At 40.7% G+C, this 25,349-nt stretch overlaps 1 protein-coding gene across 1 annotated transcript in view; it reads left to right on the forward strand.

Moving 5' to 3' along the window:
• Positions 1–560: 560 nt before the first annotated feature.
• Positions 561–25,349, forward strand: part of fhip1aa (FHF complex subunit HOOK interacting protein 1Aa) — a 35,367-nt gene continuing 10,578 nt past the window's right edge. Inside the window, exons 1-9 of the mRNA XM_082537264.1 lie at positions 561–825; positions 15,486–15,546; positions 17,369–17,589; positions 20,792–21,472; positions 22,975–23,133; positions 23,262–23,348; positions 23,929–24,096; positions 24,348–24,427; positions 24,615–24,817. Of these exons, the coding sequence (XP_082393390.1) occupies positions 17,464–17,589; positions 20,792–21,472; positions 22,975–23,133; positions 23,262–23,348; positions 23,929–24,096; positions 24,348–24,427; positions 24,615–24,817 (1,504 nt within the window). The 5' untranslated portion in view covers positions 561–825; positions 15,486–15,546; positions 17,369–17,463. The remainder of the gene's footprint in view (positions 826–15,485; positions 15,547–17,368; positions 17,590–20,791; positions 21,473–22,974; positions 23,134–23,261; positions 23,349–23,928; positions 24,097–24,347; positions 24,428–24,614; positions 24,818–25,349) is intronic.

The raw sequence follows: 25,349 nt of genomic DNA on the forward strand, positions 1-25,349 counted from the left end.
TTGCATCTAACTTCTTAAATTACGACTTGGGCTAAATATATCTTTCAATCAAGCATAAATGGAGGTTGTGTCTCTTCTATAACTCTACAGTATAATTTCATGCTGGAAATCACAATGATTATGATCCCGCTGGAGATATGGGTGGAGTTAGACATGCTGAGGCCCAGATTTATACACAACTTGGAAAGTCGGGGAAGAGTAAACCGTTGTACAGCACCTATTCTTAGCCTGCTTGATCTCAAACCCACACTCTAATCTCGACTTCAGATCTAAATTCTCAAAAATAAATAAGGCGAACTTTTCCCAGATCAGCTCGATTTGGCAGATCTTCTTATGCAGGACGAAAATGATCGAGAGGTTGTGTGCGTCCGAGTGGGACAGTTCAGAAAAAGGTAATAGTTAAAAAAGTACTTACATCTGACACCATTAATTTACAGACTATTATGGCTCCCTGCTTTACAGAATTTACAGGGTGCTAAACGCCGCTAATCATATCGTCACGTGGTTATTTCCCAAAAGGTATTACAAAAAAATGAGAAACACCTCTTCAGTGGACATGACCACTTGGTATTGTGGGAGGAGCGATCAGAAGAGGATCAGTGTGGGCTCACCTCCACTGTGTGCGCCACGGACCAGGTTAAGGATTTTGGTTACGTTTAGGTTGTCTCTGTGTACTATTTCTAAAGTGGGACGTTGTGGAGCTGTGGAAAACGCGGACATTTATTGCGGGGGCTCAGAGAGCGAGTGCGTGTCTGTGGTTGGAAACCTGCTGCTGATCGTCACTGTGCGCTCTTAACCAAGGTGGGGATCTTTACGAGTCCGACGGTAAGAAAAAGACGGGAAAGGCCAGCTCGGCAGGCAACACTTGGCAGTGGTAGTTTGACTTGTATGTTAAGTTTTGCTTGCTTGTTTTTACAGCTCCAGACTCTGTGACTAACATGTGCGGGTGGGTAGGCGGGTGGAAGGGTTGGGTATCTCCAAACTGCGGGGTGTTTTCCTTTGGGTTTACCGGGGGGAGATACCCAGGATCACGGCGACAAGTTTGCATCCCTGTGACGTTAGAGAAGTGAAAACCTAAACTCTGTTTTGCCTCGTTTCCTCTTTGACTACTTCTGCCCGACCGTAGAAAACAAAGTAGACCCACCCTATGTCTAATCTTAGTTCTGTACACCAATAAAAAAACAGCCAATGCTTCATAAAAAATGTTCGCGGATCTGGTTACATAATAACGCAGAATCTTCAGGACGAGACAAATATTGTATCCACGTGCTGCTGCTGTTATTGTCATTGTTATAAACTTTATGTTACGCTCTCTATCGCCTTTCAGCCTGCTCTTTTCTGAGCTTTGAACTCAGGTATCCACTCCCAGGCAGGACGCCGTGTGCGGGTGTTGAGTTACCTGCAAACATCATGAATTTTTCATGTGTGTCATTCCTGTGCAGGTATCCTATTCTACCCGCTAAATCACTGTTTTGTTTTGTAGGGTTTTCCACAATCACCTGATGCAAACTGCGCTTCTGAGCGTCGATTTAGGCAATGAACAGATGGCGGTCATGAGTTACTACAACCTCTGTAGTTTATTAGTTGACGTTTTATCTCAAGGTAGAGGTCACCATATTTTAGTGCAGCATATCAAATCATTAATAAATATTTGAAACAACGTGACAGCGAGACTAGATCTCTTGATATGAGCTTTAAGGGATTCACTACAACTTTCAAACAAAGTCATGGTTTTCTCACTTGTGTGTTGAAATGTTTTTTTTTTTTACTACCAAAGAAGACATTTTTTTTAAAGGAATTTATGACGGGACAAAATGCATGGAGCTGCAAAACAGCCGATTATGCATGTTTAATCCCATAAACCCCACTAATACGTATAAATGGAAAGCTGTGCAGGTTGCTTTAAGTCCAGCCTGTGCTTGTGCAAATTAAAATGAGCCTAATTTTGATAATCAATAACATGTATAGCTGGCTGATACCTTTTAAAAAACGTATGTTAAAAATTTGGAAGTGGTAGGTACTCATTTATGTGTCCATATTCATGCAAGCGGTTCAGTAAAATGACGAAGAGAAGGCTATGATCCACATTTTAATGTTTTTCCTCCTTTAGAAAAATCGGTGTATAGATTATATATACATATGTACATATTTTACAACTAGAGAATAGAATGAGGATTACAAATAGTCCTCATAGTCTATGTTTGTCCTCTATCTCCTCCTAGATGAGTGAACTAATCTTGATGAAAGTGCCAGTATCTTTATATATTTTGCTTAGTCACTGAAAACAATTAAACAGCTGTCAAAAAAAATTGTAGATAAAAGACAAAATCATTTATTGTCAGTATGCGAACTGCTTAATCGACTAATTGTTTGACTGCTACAGTATACAAGTACATTTTCTCCCTAAGTGTTGCGTGCGTGTGAACATAAGGCACTGAAAAGATATAAATCTGTTTGTGCACTTGGTGTTTTAGGCAATCCTGTTATCAATGGTTCACTTTTTATCACTTCAGATCTGACAAATTGAGGTCACTCACACGTCCCTCGCACAGTAAACCGTGTTATCACGTGACTGAAATGCCAGCTTGGGCTATGTGATTTCTGGCAAACTGCTTGATCTTTATTTTAGGACCAGTGTCCTCTTCAGATGTCTGCATGTCATTGTCAGATGTGGCTACTGTGGTGGCTGAACTGGTCTTCAATGGATCTAGTTTAAAGGCATCCCAGCACACAAGCAGTGACCTAAAACCACACTCTGGTCACAGCTGGACTTCTGTGCATGGATGGCATTTAAGCACATCAGGGCTTCTCTGCAGAATCGTCTCTTTAGAGATATTCAGTGAGAACTGTTCATTTAAAAACAAAAACAAAAACTGGATGGAGCCACTGTGATGTCAGCTGGCGATGAAGCCTTGTGCTGAGCATTTTGGATGCTGCAATCTTGCCTTTTCGAAACCAGACATCATGAGTCGGGTGTGGATCTGAGTAGGAAACAGAGGAGCTCATACCGTAGTGATTTGTCAATCACAAGATGGTCCCACTGGATGGTTTTGCAAATTTTGAAGGAGGGCATAGACTTTGTATTTTTAACAGTATTTTCCTATGTAATGTTGAAACTACACTTCTTTGTTCTTATATTAAAATACATGAGGGACTCGATACGTTGTTAAACTTCTTTACGCTGGAAGAAAGGGGAGTTTTACTGGTCCGGCACACATGCAGCCCACAGAGGTCAAAGTGGGCTGCACGTGTGACGTAATGTAAAATGAGTTTGACCTGGCTGGTCTGCCGTATTTGCTCAGGCTTGTTTTTAAAATGCCTCAACTGCAGAGGATGTAAAAATGTGAGGTTGTTATGGCGTCAGGTAATTTGAAAGTTTAGCAAAACTTCTGTAATTCGAGGCAGTTTTACAGACTCTCTTGTTTAACGCAGTCTACTGTCTGTTGTTTATAAGTGCTTATGAGCTGTGGTGGGCCTGCCTCCTACTTTCTCTCTCATCTCTCACATCATTTTAAACTGGAGTAGATTAAACATGCAGCAAGAGTGCAAGTGAAGTTTAAACCTTATGAAGAGTTGAGAGCAGTTTCTGAGGCATGAGAGGAACGTACAGTTAATCAGTCATCTGTACGATTACTGCTGATGTTCAGAGGGGGAGCTCAAGCAGTCCAACAATGTGTTTGGCTAAGATCAATGCTCAGACCTGCTTCCAGGGCCTTTACACACACAGGATCTACTGCAGCATGCTAGACACTGAAAGCTGGTCATGCTGATGTGATTTACATGCACAGCTTCAGGTCACAAGTTTTTGATTTGCTTTACCTTACTTATTTGTGCCTATCTGTTGTTACTCGGTCTGAAAATACTTGACAAGACATAAAGCTGTGAGAAATCTAAACACATCAGTAGGTGATTCTGTGTGTTTTCCCACTTTGCCCTCCATAAACAAGCCAGCTCAGTTGTCCCGTGGTTGGGATTAGCTCCACCTTCCCCTCTTGTGTCTCGTGACCCCGAGAGGTGACAAATATACTAAACTGACCAGTAGGGCTGCTCGATTATGGCAAAAATGATAATCACGATTATTTTCACTGAAATTGAGATCACGATTATTTGACGATATTTATTTAACCCTTTAAGATCTACCATAGAACCAAGTCCGCCAGAGCTTATAATATTTTTTTTACATGCTGTAGTGCCATTTGTGGGAGCATTTCAAGTTGCTATACATCAATACAACTGTTATAGCCCATATTTTAAAAATGTGTATGTATTAAGTCCATAGTAACTACATTAATTGCAAAAAAGTGCAATAAACTACAAAAAAATTGAAAATCGTTTTTGTTTTTTTTACATATATTTCTACTTGGAGAAATTTAAGAGGCTTATCCCTCAAAACTTTAAATACAAAAAAGTTGCAAAAAATAGTTTACAACAACAGGAAATTTATTTTGAGTGTCTTCATAGTTTTATTTTTGGAGATACAGCAATTTTTATATACACTGCAGGAAAAACAAAAAAACAATCCTATGATGCAAATTTGCAAAGAATGTGCATGTGCATCAAAATAAACTATTTCCAGCAGTGCAATTCGAGTTCTAAGGCCTACAAGTAAAAAACTACATTTTCCGCGAAAATGATGTCACTTGCATAGTTCGCATTGACGTCTTTTTCAATGTGGGAAGTGTTAAGAACAGCTGATCGGATCGGCAAAGCGTGTTTCTGGAATATTATGTTTTTGTTCCTGCAAGCGCTTTTTATGCAATTTTTGCAAAGCTATATGTGGAAGGAAACCGTGACCTAGGACAAGCTGATGGCATAAGATGTAAGTACAACTCCTCCGGTTTCATATGGAAAATTTTTTTTATTGTGCTAGCTTAGCGGTTCAGGTTCTACAGGGATTTAAAAATAGTTATACAAAACGAGCATGCTGCTCTGACCGGCTTTAAAGGGTTAACAATAACAATGTATTGAATAATGACTTTAAAAAATAATATAAAATAGTGTGCAAATACTGATAACAGTGCAAATGTTTGCAATAAAAGAAATAAATGAAAAATTTAAACTTTGCAGTGTTGCTCTGTGGTGCAGCTATGACACCATAGCAAAGTTTACACACTGTGTCTACTTGATCCACGTCTGACTCCGCGAACCCATAATGTTTCCACACCACTTAAGTTTTTTTTTTTTTTTTTACCTCTCTTTTCAACCAACGGCAGTCCACTCCTCTCCAAATAACTTCTGCTTAGCTTTCCGAGCTTCCCTCGGGTCCTCTTAATTGTTGTGACGCGTGTTCGAAATGCAGAGCAGTGCGCTTGATTTGCCACACGGAGCAGCGCGAGAGTAAAGCATGAGGGAGGGGCTAATAATCGGCTCAGTCATTTTTAATGATCGTTGAAAGCCCAGATCGTAATCGTGATTAAAATTCGATTAATTGAGCAGCCCTACTGACCAGCAATGGCAGCAGTTAATCTGAGCCTGTTTTTGTTTGGAAGTTGGGTGAGGGTGTTAGTTTGTCATGAATGGAAATGCAACATATAGAGTACAATAGAGAGCTAAATTAACGGCTTAAGCGCATGTAATAAGATGCTGGGCAGGAGGTTTAGGTTGGGATAACTTGGCTGTAAATGCTTCCTTAGGTTTTAAGTTGAGCGTTTTCATTTTCCACTTTATTTTCAACTCCCTCTTAGTCTGATGTATCCTCATCATAAAACTGACTTCTATTACTTCAATTATGATCATTGTTGGTAACTTATGCAGTATGGTCCCGTTTGTTTGCTAGGCCTAATTCTACTGAGAGAACTCCAACAGACTCTGTAGTGTCGTGACTGTGCTGTGAAATGAATACACTGTCACTCAATCTGGTTGAACCACTTATGTTGTCCTACAATGAACTGGAAGAAGGTTGTTTTTTTTTTCTTTTTTTTTCTATCAAGTCAGCAGTTTGTACTCTGATAACATGAAGAGTTATTGTGCAGGTGTAGAGGCTAGTATTTACTACTCTGATAAACAGTTCCCAGGGTATACTGTCTTGTTTTGCATCTGTTTTGCTTTGAAAATTATGTACAAAAAAAAAAAAATTTGTATAGGACGAGTGCTCGGGTGCTTTAAGGCCAATGTTTTTTTTTTTCTTTGACTGAATGTGTTTGTAAGGAAAAGAAAAGTGAAGCGTACAAGACTGAAAATTAAAAAGAAAAGTTCTGCTGCTAGCTGTGAATTATTTATTTATTTGCATAAGCTCCTTTTTTTTATTTTTACAAGAACTTTTCATCTTCTTGGTTAATTATGTCAGTTTGGTGCTGTATCTCTCTCTCGTCTATCTGATAAACATCTCTGAACTTCACAAGAAGCCTCGTATCTTCTTCCTTCTTCCATCCCACATGCAAACATGTCTGCTTTATCAGCAAGGGAGATGCGATGCAAACGAGCTCCAGAGGAAGCAGGAGGAGAGCAGAGATAGGATATACCCACACAAAATGCCCTGTTATCGCTGACAGTCGCCTATTGTAGCGTGAGGACAGGCTAAAGTCTCCCCTGCCAATATGAATGAAGGAATGATGTCACTGGCACACATGCAATGCGGTAATTTAACTTGTGAAGATCAGAGGAAGGGCGGGGGAGGAAGGTAGAGAGGACATGTTTTCTGTACCATTTTTATAAATTTGGGACCTTTAATTACACAGGCTATATAAAAACCAGTCCATTTACCGTTCTGTGAAGAGAACTAACAGAATAGGCAAAAATTCTCATAAACAAAGCTTAAATAATTAAAGGTACACAATTGGTAATTGGTAATTGGTAATTTATTTCAACATGTGAACAATATACAAGTACATTTAGAAAAGAAATGAGAGAAAAAAAAATACTATACAAATTACATACAAAAAAACATTCTGATTAATTTACATGTTGAAAGGGAGTGGGAAGAAGTATACACTTATTTAATCCCACCCCTGTCCCATAAATTATCAGTGAATATTTAGTCAGCTTCCTTACTGATATAATTTGTAATAAAAATAGTGAACAGATTTCTGATATACTATATACTATAATATCACATCATGAATTTTTTGTTTGTTTGTTTTTAAATAGAGACATTCACTTAATTTAAACATTTTCCTTTTCTTTATAGATCGAGAAGATCATATTTTTATAACTCTTTTTGAACAGTTTTATGTTTGGACATTGCTTTAATTCCATATTCAGTTTGTTCCATAGTTTCACTCCTTGAACAGAAACACAAAAGCCTTTTCTTGTAGTACGTACCTTCATTGTTTTGAAGTTACAAAAACCCCTTAAATTATAACTTCCTTCTTTCAAAAAAAACATACTCTGAATATTACCTGGCAGTTCTTTATTTTTTGCTTTGAATAGAATTTGTGCTGTTTGGAATTTCACTATATCGTCAATTTTCAATATTTCAGACTGCAAAAATAGTGAGTTTGTATGTTCCCTATAATTAAACTGCTAATGTGAAATAAGGATACTGTTAGGAAACACTTCCAGAACCTCGTAAGTAAGCTAGCAAATGCTAACACTGAGATTTATAATTGCGATTTATGTGTTGGCTAAAATTTTTTTATTATATTTTATTTAATTTTTTTCTACAGAGTCCAATACAATATTGTCAGACTTTTATCTGTAAGAGTTTTTGAGTGTAACTCATAGAATATGATACTATCAAGTCTACATGATTGTATCATATTGCTCTATTGTTATTGTTTCCCTCAGTAACAATGGTATCGCAGTGTAGCAAGACTCAAATATGCATCATCGTCTACAACAAATCACAGTGTTTGTTCAAAAGAAGCAGAAATAAAATTCTCATTTAAAAAAAAAAGAAGCAAAAAGCAGAATGAAATATCTACTGGTTGCCCTGTGGACTAGCTGAGTCCCATTATGTCATTTAAAGTAATTATAATATTTGTGTAAATCTAATGAATTAGCACCCCAATTTTGAATTGTAAATCGGGATCATTAAAAAATCATTTGTTTGCATGTTTTGATAAACATTTTAAGATATATTGAAGTTAGGTAAAGGATGACCGCATTCAGGTAAAGGATGACTTCATGCTTCATATCAGCAGCATGAACTTATCTACCTCTGATGTAAAAAGCTTTTTCAAGCTTTATCGCTTAAGAGTAGACTAAGAGAGTCACAAGACATTGGATAACGTTGATTAAAAGTTGGTTTCTGTGTGTTCTGGTCAGTCTCTCTTAGTTTTATCCCCTTTGTATAATGAACTTGGTTATTTTAAGTGGCATATTTTTTTTTCTTTCAGGCTTTATGTATTGCCTTTTAAAACTGATTTTTTTCTTCTTCTTTTCCTCTCCTCCTTTTGCTTCCTTCAAGCTAAACTGAGAATCTGCCTTTGAGCACGTTGATGAATCATTTTGCATATAATGGCAAATCGAGCCATTAGCCGTTGTGTGCATGTGAAAATCCACAGGCATGGAGCGAAGTTATCTGCTTACATAAGCTAGTTACCGTCATTACTGAACACATAGTGGCCTAAGAAACAGCATTTCAGTGAATGAAGCAACATATACATGATATAAAAATGTTTTTGTTTGAAGAAAGGTAGCTTTTTACAAAAGTGTTAGCGTGCTATCTGTCTACTTTTCTCAATAGTTTCTAAGCACTGTTCATTTTAGTCAAAGGAAGAGAAGTATTATTTGGATAGGGAACTCTTTTACTGCAATATAGTACTGCTACAAGTACTATATTATACTATATTAAATTAACATTTAGAAAAACTGTAGAGTGGAATGTTGCAGCTAAGCTAATTTAGCATTAGCAAATGCTAAATGAATCACATCTGGCCTGTAGTGTTTACATCTGACAGAATTCACACACATGTAATTTTAGGGGTGAAATATTTGTGCACTAATCACCTAATCATGTTGAAATTTCGTTTTGGCTGGTTAGATATTTTCACAGAAATGTTTTTGCTGCTCGTTAGATATTTTATACCTTTGTTATTGGTATGTGCTGATTTCAAAATGAGGTATTATTGGGTGGTTTGAGATGCTACTTGTGCCTTAACCTCTGTTAAAGTTAAGCTAGTTACAGCTGCTGCTTTCACTTTTTATTTTTTTGTCGAACAACGACTGAAATGAACATAAAAAAATGTAATAATATTATTAATAATATGTAATTTAAGCTTTACTTTAGTATGACACCTGTAAACATGATGAACTGGCACAGTGGTCTGCATCTGGATAATAACATTGGCTTTTCTTCCTCCCTGCTGTGCTGCTGATTGAATTAGTGAGGAGTATTAACACTCAGACCAGACACTACATTACCCTTCAGCGGTTTCACCTACAGCTCTAAATATTTCAGCAGCTGCTATCACTTTAATGGGGCTGTTGGTCTCTGGGTTGCTATGGTTGCTGCGAGTTTCTTCTCTTTAAACAGCACCTTTAAGTTGATGGAAACATTGAAACTCTCCTTTGAATGCTGCACCTTTTAATAAAAGGTAGGTTTAGAAAAGAAGCATAATAAGTTGTATTTTTTTTTTCATGCTCAGCTGATCAAAGCTCCTGTTTAGCGAGAAATATGATCGTTACGCTGAGTTAAAGGTGTGTCCTGCCCTTCAGGTATTTGCACAGGACACACCTTTGTGTATGAAACCTTCTGGGATTGCAGTCGGCTGACAATGCCGAAACCAGATCAGAAAAGAAGAAATGACAAAAGGCCTAGAGGTGAACATTTCTTTCATTTTTACATCATGTTTGATCCTATCTGTTCCCATCAGTTCGTGTCTTTATTTCACTTTGATTCATCAGAAACTAATCTCTTTTTGGTGTTTACCTTTGGAGTGCTGCTCTTTAAGCTTTAGAAATTATGGATGTCTAGTGTGCCGCTGTGTCGTGATAATAAGTAATTACTTAAACTTGTGCAACCATTTGCAGCTGGCACTGTGACAGAGGTGTGATGCAATGCTGTTGCTAAAATGGGATCTTGAATGTTTTCTAATAACATGTTTGTAATGATGCACTGATTCTTATGTTGATGTAGAGGACATGAATTTGCAGCAGGCCCTAAATGCTGCCAGGACCATTTTTAGAAATGATGCACAGCAAGTGTAAAGTAACCCCGCAGAGCTTTGAGTAATGGTGCACTGTACCTGTGAAATTAGTGGGGGGGAAACAGGGCCATTTATGTTGGCTTTGTCACAGCTTTGGATTTGATTTTTTCATTTTCAGTTTTTAATTGAGCATTTTTAATTCAGTGTGGGTGTTAGTTTTCAGTGTGTTGAACATCTAGGATCTGCAGCAAGAAATACAGACGACCACTAGGATATGAAACTGAGCAAAAGTCTGGAGCCACCACCACCCTCATCCAACGTTTTATTCTGCATTTCAGGGTCCCGGGCAGCTGAAGCCCATCCCAGTGTCATAGAGCTAAGGTACAACCTGGACAGGGTGCCAGTCGGTCGCAGAGTTAACACAGACATGGACAACCATTCACATCTACGTTCAATTTAGAATCACTAATTTACCAAACTGTGGGACGAAGGTGGAGTACCCAGAGAGAACCCACGCAGACATGGGGAGAACATACAAACGCCACACAGAAAGACCCCAGACAGTTTTTTTGATTTATCCAGATATGCTTTTACTCCACTGATAGTGTGTTTGGAATCTTTACCTACTGAAAAATGAACCCTTTGCCAATTGGATGGTACCAATGGTGGATCAAAATCTGATCCCCAGTACGGAGAACTGTTTTTTTCTAGAGAACCACTTCCCAGTAGTTCAATTCCTTGGAATTGTTAGTCTGCTTGTTTATATCCATCCTGCTTATTGATTCCAGTCGCACTTGCGCTACAATCAGCTGATTTCAGTTTGTGTGCTGGAAGAGGTAAATGGTGGCACAGTCTGCAACGTGGATATGGACACAAAAGAATGAGAGCACTTTGGCAATGTGCAAACTGCATCCAGAACAGAAACAATCTTATTATGCTGCTAACACAACTTCGGCTCTTTGCAAGCACCTGTGCAGATAGCATCCTAACATTTAAACTAGCCAAGAACTTAGAGTGATGATAAAACTGAGTGAATGCTGATCTCAACCCAGCAGCCAAACCCTGATTTTCAGCTGGTGACAAAGTCAGTGATGAGCAGTCAGGCTGCAGCCTCCATATCTGCCTGTTCATGTTTCTAAAATAGACTCACTGTGGCGATCGCTTTGAAGTCTCTTTGTGTGTTTTTTCATCTTTGCTTTGTGCTGTTGGCTTCGTGTTCATACCTAAATACTAAGGGAAAGATCATATGAATTACTTTTTCTGGGAGTAATTAAGCAACGTACTGCATTACTTTAAATGTAATTAGTGGGTAAATAACTCCAAAAAGCACAAAGATTTGACCACGCAATTAAATTGCACGAATGTAATGTCTTTGATGTGCTGCTTAGCGATGGTAGGTACTCCCAAAGCAGAGCCAATGGGATTGGAATTGCTGAAATGCAGTCCCAACCATGACACAGCATCCACTGTGTTTTATAGATGGCTGTAGACACTCTTCGCTGTACCTCTCTCGTGACCACCTCTGTATATAATGGTGTAGATTTGATGCGAAAAAACCATTTGGATTCATTAATAGAGAACACCTGCTATCACTGATTCTCAGTGCAGTTCTTGTGTAATTGGCATACCTGCCTTTTCTCCTTGTTCATCTCTCAGGTTTGGTGTCAGGTCTTTGCAGGATGTTTTACAGTTTCTTTCTTAAGGACATGAATTTGACATGCTGTCCATGTGCTGTAGGGTTTTTTTTCTCTTGTTGTTCATCATCTACTTTTCCAGCCCAGTCTTTGGTATTTTTAAAGATTCAGCTAAAGAAAGGGGAACGAATCATACTTTCCTGCGGCAGGCTGCTAGTAGCAAAGTACCTAAAGCTACAATTTAAAGTTGGCTCTTTGCTGAGATGTCTGTTATGCTCAGACACAGCGCTAATTATGCCTAAATAGTTCATAGATCAGTGTTAACTGGCATAAAAAAATACCTAAGCAAAAAATAACAAAAAACATTCCTCTGTGGTGTGGTCAGGTCCAGGGACTAGACTGAAATACAATCATCGAAAGACCTTCAGAAAGCCCAGAGTCCCATTGCTCAAGAGCACTTTAAAAAGTGACCAAGATGTCTGGCTCCTTTGAAGCAAAGTATAAAAGTAAAATGAGGGGTGGCTCAAAAATTTTGCACAGGGCTGTAGGAAAAAGAAGGTAGCATCCCAGTCTTTCTGTCTTATTATGTTTGTTACTCTGATGTGGAAGCAACAAATATGTGTAATTATCAAATTACTGTAATTGGATAGTTGCTGGAGAAACTCTTTCAGAAGCAGCTCACAGATTCACACAGACAAAAGATGTTTTCAGCAGCCTGTATTTTAAACCTTTTCATGACTCTACTGTATTTCAGGTTATTTTGAGCAAGTAGAGCAGTGACTTATGGGTAAGAGTGGTCTGTCTCTCTTTGTGCGACAGCAGGTACTGTAAATGAGACCTGTAAATGTAGGTCACGATTTTCCATAACAGGCCTAGAACTGGATTTCTTCAAAAAGCACATTTTAATTCTTAGAAATAAGTGGCTTTGTTCTCATGCTGTGTCGGACGCTCGTTGGATTGTTGGGGTATTAGTTGAGTAGAAAGCGCTGGGGCATAGTCTCCTTTCTGTTGCTGGGCCCAAATCCTGACCTATTTGGCTATTAATAGGTCAAGAAACCTGCTGTACTGAATGGAGATTTGAGAGGTAGTTGTTGCAGGTGTATTGTTGTCTAGGAGCAGCTAATCACTGCTTGAGCTAATCTTGAAACTTGTACCCCCTGACAAAAGAACAAGTGATTCTGAAACGGGAGCTTTTGATATTATCCTGTGTATCAAAAACTGATGGCTGTTTCGACATGGAAACCTGGAGGAAATACAGCTGAAAATTCAGTTGAGAGGCAGTGATGCTGACACACGAGTGAACCTGGCAGTGTGATGTGGACCAGACGGCATTGCAGGAAGGCGAGACGATAGACAGGGTGCAGAAAAAATGTAAACAAACTAATCCAGAAATCCTAACAAACAATGTATAATACAATACTTTAATCTCTAAAATAATCCCATGCTCATACAGGTATTTTTTTTTTCCTATTGTAGGATCAGTTTGTTAACATTAATCTGCTCTTAGACTTAAACTGCAACAGTTAAGTTAGGTGACATATCTAAAGAGTCAGCTGTTACATGACTCATTTTTTCATATAAAAAGAGCTTGAGAGGGTTACTGATCTTATAGAGAATTTAAAAAAGTGAAGGAAATTACTTACTGGTTTACTTTCAGCTGTTTAGCTGATATCCACTTGTGAAACTGGATGGGATGAGAAAGGTGTGGATCTGACTGAGAGATTGAGTGGCAGTGTATATCCCTGATTTATCTTCTTTAGATAGATAGTTACATTTATGTCCCATGACGTGAGTATACACATGCAGTAAAACAATCAGTTCAAGATAAGACATTAGCACGCAATATACACACTTTCACTCTCCTTGCATAGTAACGTTGGTAAAAAATAATTTGAATAGTAATTGTGTTGCTCATGTTCAGAAATGTGATGGTTTGAAGAATAAAAGATACTTTGGACCTTTTTTGTGTACAAGGGTGACAACAGTGCAGTGCAGATGGTAGTCATTTAAGGGAGGAGGCAAGTGGATGCCTTAGAAAATGAACTTCATGCTGTACTAAAGGAAACTTGATAGCAGAGTCGAGAACAAAACCTCTGCTGGAACATATTTATTGAGATCGCTGATGAGGGAGCCTTGGGTCAACCTGAGAAGCTGCTCCTTGCTGGTCATTTGAAAACAATGCTGGTTTGCCCATTGGCTTCACTTTTCAGGGCCACTTTGTATACAGTCTGTTGGATAGCCTGATGTTGCTTCACTATACTGTGTCCCATGGTTATCTATTGTTGTTTATTTATCTCAGATTGTGGCCAGACTACTTTTACACTACCTCAAATATATTTCTAAATATATATTACTGTTTAATGGATATACTGGACAAAGTGCGTTGACTATGGAGTTACCAGGTAGAAGAAAAGGAGGAAGACCACGCAGAAGATCCATGGATGGAGTGAAGAAGGACATGCAGGTGGTGTGTGTTAAAGAGATGGTCCGCTGTGTTGGCCCCTAAAAGGAGCAGCTGAAAGCAGAAGAATCGACTACACTGACATGTGTTATAAGTCAGAATCCACCATGTGTTGCCCAGCCCACTCAGCTGATTCACTTGTTTTAAATGAATCATTTTGTGTAACAAAGATTTATGCCCGCACCTTCACCCTCACTTAAAATGGAATTAATCCCTCTTGATCTTTTCAGGAGGTGTGATTACACAGCACTGTTATCACACCAGTTATAAATGATTAAATCATAGCAACCATTCTTGATTCAACTTCTACAGTCAGCACCTCGCGCCTGTTTGACCAAGCTGCCAACCCGCGTCCTAATATCTGCTGTTAGGCCATAAATAGGAAAACGAAGGCAAATTTGGAGCAGCTGTGAGCTGCATGTAGTTTAATAATTAATCACAAGGCTGGCAATTCAATTTGTAAGCACCTCCTGTCCACAGGTTGAAGAGCTCTGAACAAAACTGCTCCCCGTGTTATTCTTATGTAGACATGTTATGTGGCTTTAAACAGAGTGCAGATGGACAGTTTGTATAATGTACTGCTGGGATTGAGCCAAAGATGAGTCAACAAACGCTTGGATTGGTGTTTTTCTAAGAACTCGTGCATGTACCACACACACACGCACACACCTGTCTCCGTCCGACTGTTGCTGTATACACGACGTCACGCTTTAGGAAAGTCTTGCCCACTTTCCAAGAAAGACACATTTCTGAATTGCATCTGCTCAGAATTTCAACGTGGATTGAAGGCAGCGTGCAGCTTTTGTGGTTTGTGTTACAGTGTACACAACTACAAGTTGGACCCTGAGACTTTTAAGGCTGCTGTCTCAAGTGACATGTTTTACATGATGGGCCGTGCTGGTGCCAGAGAGGGCAGCTGGCCTCTCGCAGCTCAGGACGGCTGCTGTGCAGTGTCACATCACAAACTGGAAAGGACAATCGTGTTATTCTTCTGTGAATTATGAATCTTATAGGAATATTAAGTGCTGCCATACAGTATACGTAATCTTAGTCTTCTTGTGTGCACTGCTGGAATTTGTACTTGTATGTCCTCATTTTTCTGTAGACTTTCACTCAGCTTGTTTTTTTTTCCTTTTCACTCCCTCCCACTTCTGCTTTTCCTTCCCTTCTCTTCCCTCGCTCCCTCCCTGTAACCACCTCCTCTTCATCTCCATCCAACTGGTGCTCGGAGCAGCTTACTCATGTCCAGTCACTTCCCACCATGCCTCGCCTCTCACACAGGCGCTTCCTGCTCCTCTCTGGACATATTTTCATATTTCTCTCTGTCTCTCTTTTTGTTTTTTTGTTTTTTTTGTGCAACAGGAGCAGAATGAGGTCCTTGTCTGCTTAGCGACCTGTGCCAGTTGAAGATGATTCACGTGAGGTAAGAAATCCTGCCAGCACGCTCGCTCCACGCTGCTTTCACATTCCTTCTTGAGAATCTAACCGGCCTGCAGTCACTCGTAACTGAAAGCAGATGGCTGAAAAGTTTTGCCTGGCAAAGTGAGCCTAACGTGTATGGGTGGCGGAGATGTTTCTGTGTGGTATTGGGGCAAAGTGACGGGTGGGCGGGGGTGGTGAGCTCTGATTCGTCAGGAGATGTGTTTAGGGGCTGGGGACTAGAAGCCGTAAATTGGGGCCCCATGTTGTGCAGCTGCTGTGTGTTTTACAGTTGGTCCCCTGTGGTGACGGTTTCCATATCGCCCTCCGTATTGGGACTGCCTGACTTGGTCCCATCATTGTGTTAGTATTCACAGACAAACGCACTTTGTCATGTCATTGTGTAGTGCTGGAAAGTTTGCTTGTAGCCAGGCTAGTGGTTGGGTTGTAGGGGTGGCTCTGTCAGTCTGCTGGTTCGTATTGAAGTATCTTAACAACCTGTATGTTTTCCCAGTAATGAATCCTAAAGATCTCCCAACACAACTTGTCAACTCAAGTGGACACATATCAGCTCAACAGGTAAAACATCAAGCCTTAATAGTGGCTCACTGGCTTTGGGACTTTATCTTTAATATAAAACATTAAAACTGTTCTAGTTTTTAATGTTTAACAAAACATTAAGGCAGATCTACAGTTTTAAAAAACAAATCTGAGCTCCCATGAGCTGCTGGGCTTCTCATACACAGGTAAAAAGCCTGTCGCATTTATGTTAATAGTTAAGTAATGCTATTGCTGTTGATATATATTAAGTATAATTAGTTTATCCAGGTTCATCCGGTAAAACTGATTTCTAGTTGAAAGTACTCTCCACGGCTTGGGCTGTGGACCTTTTGTTTGATTGTTGGTATCTGTCGGCACACACAGGAAAGGGATCCGTATTACATCCTGATGTTCTTTCTTGTGAAGCAAAGGCCTGCACAGTACCTGGAAGCGTGTCACAGGGAACTGTGTGGCAGGGAACTCGTATTGTTTTGGTTATATGGCAGCTCACATGTTTCTGTTTCGAAAAGCCCTACTCTCATTCTGTTCGGTTTTGGCTGTATGAATCTTTCCATGAACATGCTTTCCAAGGGAAACAACAAACTAGTTCCTTTCTTACGGGGGAAAAAGATTGAGTCTCTTCCAGATTTTTTATGGTGCCAGTGTGAGTGTTGGAACTGCTGTGCGAAGCTGCCCTCAGGCTAAAATAATATATGTTCTTCATCCAAACAAGCGGTGTGAAGAGTGCTTTCATACATTTTGTAATATTTCTGATCCAGAAGTAAAAGCGGGACATGCAATTAATCACGTGTGATCTACAGAACTAACATTGTCCTGTATTTTATTTAAATCTTTTTACCCTCCTTGATCCCCACACTCAGCCATAGCAGACACACCCAATTGCTGCTCGCCTTCTGATGTCACAAAATATTTCTGTAATGAGAGTGATGTCCAGGGGCCTGCAGGAATCCAATGGGGGCGTATGATATATTCCAAAAGCGATTTGACAGCTCGGTGTGAAGCGCAGAGTTGCTGCAGGAGACGGTAAAGTCTAACTTGAAGCAGCTTCTCTTTCTCTCCTCGACTGACTCCTCTGACTTGGCTTGTTATTGTTCTCTCTCCTGCATGCTTGTCATAGCTCCTAGCTGGCCATGCAGAAGCAAAGAGGGGTTGCAGTCTGCAGCAATCACCAGCCGTATCATTGTGCTGCTATCCTATGAAGCAAACTTTTTTTTGGCTTTGTGTATGATGTCATTTTGTGTTTCCTCTTTTATTTGACTCCTCAGGTCTCCTGTGATCATCTCTCTTTCTCTGGTTTTGGTAACGCCCAGTGAGCAGCCAGGAAAGCCCTCCCTGTCCTGCCTATGACATGGTTTAACCCATGTGCGATCCGGTCACCATGATGGCCTCTGTGGTTGCCAGTGGAAACCGTGATGGACAGTCTCTGGTCTTGAAAGGGGTGGACCCAGAGACCTGCATGATTGTGTTCAAGAACCACTGGGCTCAGGTAAAACACCAGCGCCAAGCTAACAGTCTCAGAACTGTGAATTCTCTAGCCAGCTTAGTTTTTCACACTAGAAGCAAAGAATCTGGATCTCTTAACTTCCGAAGTATTCACCTGATATCCTCTAAAAAGGTTAAACAAACATGTTCACAAACAAAAATGTGGTTAAAAAGCACCCATTTTCCATTTTCCTTGGAAACGATAATGCGGCATAAGATTTTTGTACAGTAGAATATAACGAAACCCTTGTGAAGTGAATATATTAAAATCTTGTAAATAAAGATGCACATTCTATTTAGTTCCTTCCTCAAAACCTGATGGCAAAAAATGACTCATGTAGTCCCCCTATAACAGTAAACTGCAGTGTGAGCAGGGCCAGTGGAATCTTGGCGGTAAAAGGCTGACGGTCTCAGACTTCTGGTTCTTTCCAGCAGCTTGTGTCCCTGTTCACTCCCCTGCAGGACATGGCAGCCTGTTAATCCCACTCCTCCCACACAGAGATGAACAAACTCTGCACACATTAACATGGGGCAGGGGGACACTGAATAATGAGGACATAGAGGAGCATAATGGTAACTGCCATCTACATTTATGGTTGTCAATGTGATGACTGACCCGAATTTATCAAAATCAAGCAGAATCCCACTTTTGGTTTCATTAGTGTTAAAACTATGCAAGTTTAAAGACATTGTGTTAAACTCTAATCTAAATATGTGGCAGATGGCTGCCCCTTCCTGAGCATGGTTCTGGTTTCTTCCTGTTAAAAGGGAGTTTTTCCTTCCCACTGTCACCAAAGCGCTTGTTCACAGGGGTTTGTGTAATTGTTGGGGTTTTCTGTTTTCTTTGTATTAAGGGTGAAAAAAACCCCAAAACGCTTGGACACTGCTAGCACGGGGCGCCCACGCAAAGCAGGAGATGAAGCATAGCTGAATATGTTTCCAAACCAACTTCATTCTAAGCCAAAGACTAGAAAATATGGTGAAGCATATCTTCCCTTTGGTTTCACCTGCACAAGTGCTGAGGTAGGTCTCCCCTGTAGAATTGGTTTTCCCTTGGTCGGGAGCACGCACTGGGCTCTTCAAATCATGGACAAACAGTATCCCACATTCTTGATTTTTAGTTCACAAACACTTCTCATAATGACTAACTACTCCTGACATTTTAGAGATGTTAGCTCTTTATACAGCTCTTTATTATGTGAGTGGTTGTATAACTAATGTGCCAATGTGAAACATCTGGGGATTTAGTGATGATAAACCGTTTAATGATGTACAAGACATTCAAAGCATTTAAAATTTTGCACAATTGTAGATTTTACACTTTTCAACTTGTGTTGATGGGATATTTTTAATAACAACTGTAACTGTGAAATAAACACGATCAGTCTGTTGCAGCTAATACTAAGCAATGTCAACAGACACCTCATGAGTCATGTGGCCGTCTTTGCTAGCTGTCTGCTCAGCTTCATATTTTTCATCCCCATCTTGACAGTAGCCGTAATCAAAAACTCTGGGCTCAGATTAAATTTCGATTTGCTTCAGGCAGCACAAATCCACCTCACACAGAGTTTTGTTTTCATTCTTACTTAATCTCTAGCCTGATAAGAATGCTCTTGACTTGTTTCAGCTCAGAAAACAGTGAACACGCTGTAAGTAATGACCTTGTCTTTGTGTGAGAAGCTCTGGCTGTTTCAGAGTTGAAGATTAGCTTTAGGTTCATTTGCTGGCTCTTATCAGCTTCTCTCCAGGCGTCACGGAGCTGTGTGTTGCGTCACGTTAAGTGATCTGTCAGTTGCTGGCAACAGTCTTTAACTGTAGTCTGTGTGTAGTGTGGGCAGCGTGTTTATGGTGATCCTGTAAAGGTCTCTGATTCATTTTAGTCGTCAAGAAAATCTGGCAGTTTTGTCTGAATTTGCTATGACACTTGACTTTTCCTTCCTCACTGGCGTTTGCAGTCTTGATTTTTCATAATTGAGTACAATGAAGATCTGTCTTTAAACCATGAATGTTATTCTGAATGATTCAATGTGTCCATTGCTCTGTCTGATGGTTAACTGAAGTTACTGTCACAGACACAGTGAGGCACTGGGGGCTGGCAATATAATACTACTGTCATTTGAGGATCCTCCCATATCTATGGCACTATTATGCCAGCATCCATAGCATAACAATGACTGACTGCTCTTGGGAAATATTTGACATTGATCCAGCCTGAGCCTACTTCTTCGTCACATTTTAAAAGGCCTCTGTATCTCTCATGTTCCAGCTTAATATGTAAAATAATGCCACCAATCAGCATCGTTGGGCAAATCCTGAAAAACAACAACAAAAAACACTGTGAATACTGACCCCTTTTGGAACCGACCATAACGTCACCAGTGTAAGGTGGTTCATGATCATGGTTCCATTCTTCCAGCTGTTCAGTTTGGGAAAATCTTATCCCCTGCCTCCTTCCTGTTACTTCAGAATTGGAAGGAGAGCCTGAGCTGGACTGATCCCTGTGGCTTGTTCCACTGAGCTCAGGCTGGGATTACAGACTCTGTTCTCTTGCTGCCATTAGCCATGCCCAGTTATCTCATACACAGACTGTTATTGTCATGGCAGCAGCGTCAGCTTGGGGACACTGGCTCCATTATTGTGACACTGGTTTCTACACAGCAGACACACACACACGGGAGGGACTGGATACACAAAGGACTGTATTATTCTGTGCAACCAAAGTGAGTTTATTCATACAGTGCTGCTTGTCCCCACTCCACTTCTGTTGAAACTGAACCTGTCAGGAATAAGGAAGTGATTGTACCTATTTGTATTGCATACAGTCCCACTTCCAAAAAAGTTTGGACACTGTGTAAAGTGTAAATAAGAACAGAATGCAATGATTTGCAAATCTCACAAACCCATATTTTATTCCCATAAGAACATAGAAAACGTCTGAGAAGTTTAAACTTTAGTATTTCATTAAAAACAATTACACAGTTTCCCCCACAAAGTAGGGTCTGTTTGTCTGTTAGCAATCCAGCATGTGTGGTTTTCATGGCATCGTATTGTAATAAAAGCATCATAAAACGCCAACATTTCAGATCTAACCTCTTATACCACAGAGGTTAGATCAAAGATAACAGGAGTTTATCTGTATGACAGACACTTTCTTGGGTGACGTAAAAGTCTAAGATCTCATATCATCCTCTTCTCTTGTACTGTAGGTAGTGAAGATCCTTGAAAAGCATGATCCCCTGCGCAGCAGCTCCGCCCTGTCCTCCCTCAGTGTCATCAACCTCACCGCCGGCTCTAGCGGCAGCTCTCGTTTCGGCCCCATCCCTGGAGACGAGGCAAACGCGGTGCAGAATTATGTGGAGCACATGCTGTTCCTGCTGATGGAGGAGGAGAGCGGTCAGGCCGGAGCCATGGGCCCCATCCTGGAGTTTGTGGTGATGGAGAACGTGATGGAGCGTCTGTTTGTGTGGAGCCTCCGTCGAGAGTTCACGGACGACATGAAGCTGGAGCAGCTGAAAATGTACGAGATGCTGGTGGGCCAGGCGCGCCAGCCTCTGCTGCACCACAAGCCCATCCTGCGGCCTCTCATGATGCTGCTGTCCTCCTGTTCGAGCACCACTGCGCCTGCGGTCGAAGCCGAGCTGGTGTTGCTGCTCAACCAGCTGTGCTACGTCCTGGCGAAGGACCCTTCAATTCTGGAGCTGTTTTTCCACACGAGCGAGGATCAGGGAGCCACCAACTTCCTCATCTTCTCCCTGCTCATCCCTTTTATTCACAGAGAGGGCACGGTGGGCCAGCAAGCCAGAGATGCCTTACTGCTCATCATGTCTTTGTCTGCTGAGAATGAGCGAGTGGCCAAACACATCGCAGAGAACACCTTCTTCTGTCCGGTCAGTCCCAAATGGAAGCTCAGCGGCTCACTTTCCGTAAAATTCAAAAGGAATCGTTTTGTCCTAAATACTAAATAATCCCACTCACGCACTAACATTGGCAGCATTGTTCCCTGACATTTCTGTGTCTGGGTGTCATAATTAGTCAGAGAGCAGATGGTGATTAATTCATGGGCTCGCTTAAAAAAGCAAAAAAACAAACAAACCCCAAAACAAGGGTAAATAAAAATCTGGCACCAAATGTGTGGCATTTATAAGATTACAGCACAGCTGCAAGATAATCCCATGTAAATAACGTCATTAATTCACGGCTGCAGACAGTGCTTTCAAAATGAGGTTTGAATGCAGACAGAATTTAATTGGTTCCACTGGCGTCTACAAGAAGGGCACAGCGGAATAATGCTGCAGAGGAACGTGTACAATACTACAATACTAATAATGTCACTCATCTTACACTTTAATTTGGTTGCGCTGGTATAGCCTGTGTTGCATTTGTAAAGCAGTTCTTGGTACTTACAATGCAGGCATGCCCAGTTAAAGACCCCTGGGCACAAATATGCGATGGGCACGCGCCAACTTGATTTGATGATTACACGTTTTTTGCTTCTTAAGTAATTAGACAGATCATATGGGAATGTGTGCCTGTGGAGAGCAGGGTACCTTACACTGCGCCCATGATATATGTTTTTATGATCCAAAAAAGTTTAAGAGAATCAAAATCTGGTATTATTTTTTCTTTTTTTTTTTATTTGGTGCTTGGGTGGGCCCTCAACTGTGTCTGAGGCCTGTGGACATATGCCCAGAATGCCTGGATAATCTGGCCCAGAACACAAGGATTTCAAAATAAGATGGAATCTTATTTTGAAATGAAAGCATTAGTCACGTCGCATCTCAAATACTGCTAAAGGTCTCCGAGCTGAGCTGATCCATAGGAGGCATAAATCTGTGCAAGGAGAAAGCAGCAGGCTGATATGTAGACTGCTGCATCCGCTTATATTTGCATTACAAGTTACAAAGCAGAGGCCAAGAAGTGATTTACACCAGTGTTTTAGCTTTGTAGTAAAACACAGTAATAAATCTGCTGAAGCTTAAGGTAAAACTGACAGCAGAGGAGGTGTGTGTGTGTCTGCATCTGCTATATGGTACACTACCTCGTTAATGTTTAATGAAGTTTATAACATTCTCTCTGTAATCAATTTATGGCAGATGATTTTTAATAGACTTCTTATATTACATGATGCATGTATGTGCAACACAGTGTGCTTTTTCCTATGTTCAGGTAAATGGGCCGTTATAATGTAGCTGTACTTACCTCATGCATGAGAGTAATGGGAATGTCATTATTTTAAACAATTTGTCTCAATGATTCAATTAAAGAAAATTAATTACCCAAAATTAAAAGTAAATTATACTTAGAACCACAAATTTGAATTATATTTTGGTTCTGGAGGAAACTTTATATGAACGGTGCATAGATTAAATATAAAAACCTCATTTGGCAGGTGCTGGCCACAGGGTTGAGCGGCCTGTATTCATCTCTGCCCACCAAGCTGGAGGTCCCCAATGAAGAGTGGCACTGCCTGCACAAAGAGGACTGGCTTCAGATGCCATCACTCATCCAGTTTCTCAACTCACTGGAATTCTGCAACGCTGTTATTCAGGTGAAGACGTGAGCCGCACGATAAAAGCTCTGCCTCATGAAAAATGCATTCACGTGTGATAAATGGCTGCAACCTCCTGCCTGGCTACACGCTTGACTGACATGCTCCTTGATATTGACTGCTCCCAGGTGGCCCACCCTGATATCAGAGACCAGCTGGTTAGTTACATCTACAATGGTTTCCTTGTGCCTGTCCTTGCACCAGCACTCCACAAGGTTAGCAGTAGCACAATTTCTCTTCACCTGGGTAAAAGGAAGTACTTGCCATTTTGCTGTTTCATTTCCCAATTACAGAAAGCGGTTATTCTGCAGGACGACGCGGTGTGTCAACAAAAACATACAAGCATAAACACTCCAAAAATGACTCTTATTTCTTCCCCTCTACCCAAGAAATTAATTGAGCTGATAGCTATCACCGTCACTGTCATCCATTAAATAGGAGCTTGGCATCAGAAAATCCATGAACTGGGCTGTGTCTAAAGGTAAAAAGGACACTAGTTAGGTTAAACTATCAAGAGAGAGAGTTGGAAGAAAGTGTAAGACGACCCATATTCTAGGCTATTTAATGTATAGTCAAGGACATCATATTTAATTCTATATAATGCAATGATTTGTTTAGTTCTTTTATAATGAGGCAATACCGCACGCAATAATTAAATTACCTAATTACCTAATTTCCCTCGCTTAAATGAATCCTTAATTCAGTACTGCTACGATACAGAATCAGGTTTTAATATTTGATCATTTATTGTGGCACTCACACAAGCTCTGCTGACTGATTCCTGCGTGTGTACAGGTGACCCTGGAGGAGGTGATGACCACCACAGCTTACCTGGACCTCTTCCTGCGAAGTGTAACCGAGCCAGCACTGCTGCAGACCTTCCTCTCCTTCATCCTCCTCCACCGTCACGAGAACGTCCATATCTTGGATACTCTAGTCAGCCGCATCAACACACCTTTCCAGGTAACCCAGCACACAGCTAAGGGAACGAGTTTTGCCATGCAGCACATAGAGCATGGCTCAGGTTTAATAAGCCAGGAACAGGTTTTACAAATGGTCCCAGATGCTCTTTCTACTGTTACAGGAAACATATGTGATTGTTTAACCAGTTCTCCTATATTGTGAAATTTATTGTGCAAATATCTTCAGGACTGAATAAATTAGTGTTTAAAATTTGCTCTGTTGTGTCTCTCTGACTTGATTAAACTCTACAGTTGGGGATTGTGTCCTTGGCACTCTTCCGCACTCTCATTGGTTTATACTGTGAAGATGTGATGCTGCAGCTCGTATTAAGGTGAGCGGCCCGCACGCTGACACGTCCCACTCGTGGTAACATGCTGCATCTAATTGCTTTACATTACGATGAGCTTTTACTCGCAACCTCCCGCTGTTACCATCTGCCCGCTGTCCCCTCCTCACCATTCTCTGCCTACAGCCACACGTTGGCTTTCCTGACATCTCCCTCTCATATGCCTCCCCAGGTACCTGATCCCCTGTAATCACATGATGCTGAGTCAGAGACGTGTAGTGAGGGAGCGGGACTGCTATTCGGCCTCAGCAGCGAAAATCCTGGCGTTAACGCCATCCTGCTGCTCTCCCGATCGCAGCCCGCCGCCACTCCGGCAGCTGGACTCCATTCTGTTTTCCAAGGGCGGAGAGACTCCTGACAATTCGGGAAACACAGGTAACAAATAGAACAATCGAGTATTACTTTTGCAGGTTTTTTGCAGGTTTTTTTTGTGTTTATAGTAAAATGTATGGCCACAGTGACTTTGGTATGATGAAGTCTTTCGTCCAGCATGTTTACCGCCTTCCTGAAGCCTAAATTATTAATTTTGCATTAACTACACTGCAGTTAATTCTGCGTTTTCAGGCGGTTGAATAAGTTGGTTGTGTTGCTTTTTGGCATATTTCCAAACATCAAATGATGATCTGCTTCAAGGGAGAAGCTCTTCGCCTCCTGCTGTGCCAGACATTTGATTGTTGTTTAGACGGTCTGTTATCTGTTGTTGCTCCGTTTTATTTTAATTAATTATTAATTTTTATGTTTTTTTATTGATCCAAGCTAAACCTAGGGAAGTTCATGCAGTGCACTGCAGGGAACATCTGTGATTGGCTCATGCAGGCAGATCCTCACACAGCGACTTGCTTTTGCTTGCTGTTTAATATTAAGAAAATTCAATCAACTGCTCAGCCCTAACCTGATGGTGTAAAAC

Source organism: Aulonocara stuartgranti, assembly GCF_965226115.1.
Source record: "Aulonocara stuartgranti genome assembly, chromosome: 6".
In the NCBI taxonomy this organism is placed as follows: domain Eukaryota; kingdom Metazoa; phylum Chordata; class Actinopteri; order Cichliformes; family Cichlidae; genus Aulonocara; species Aulonocara stuartgranti.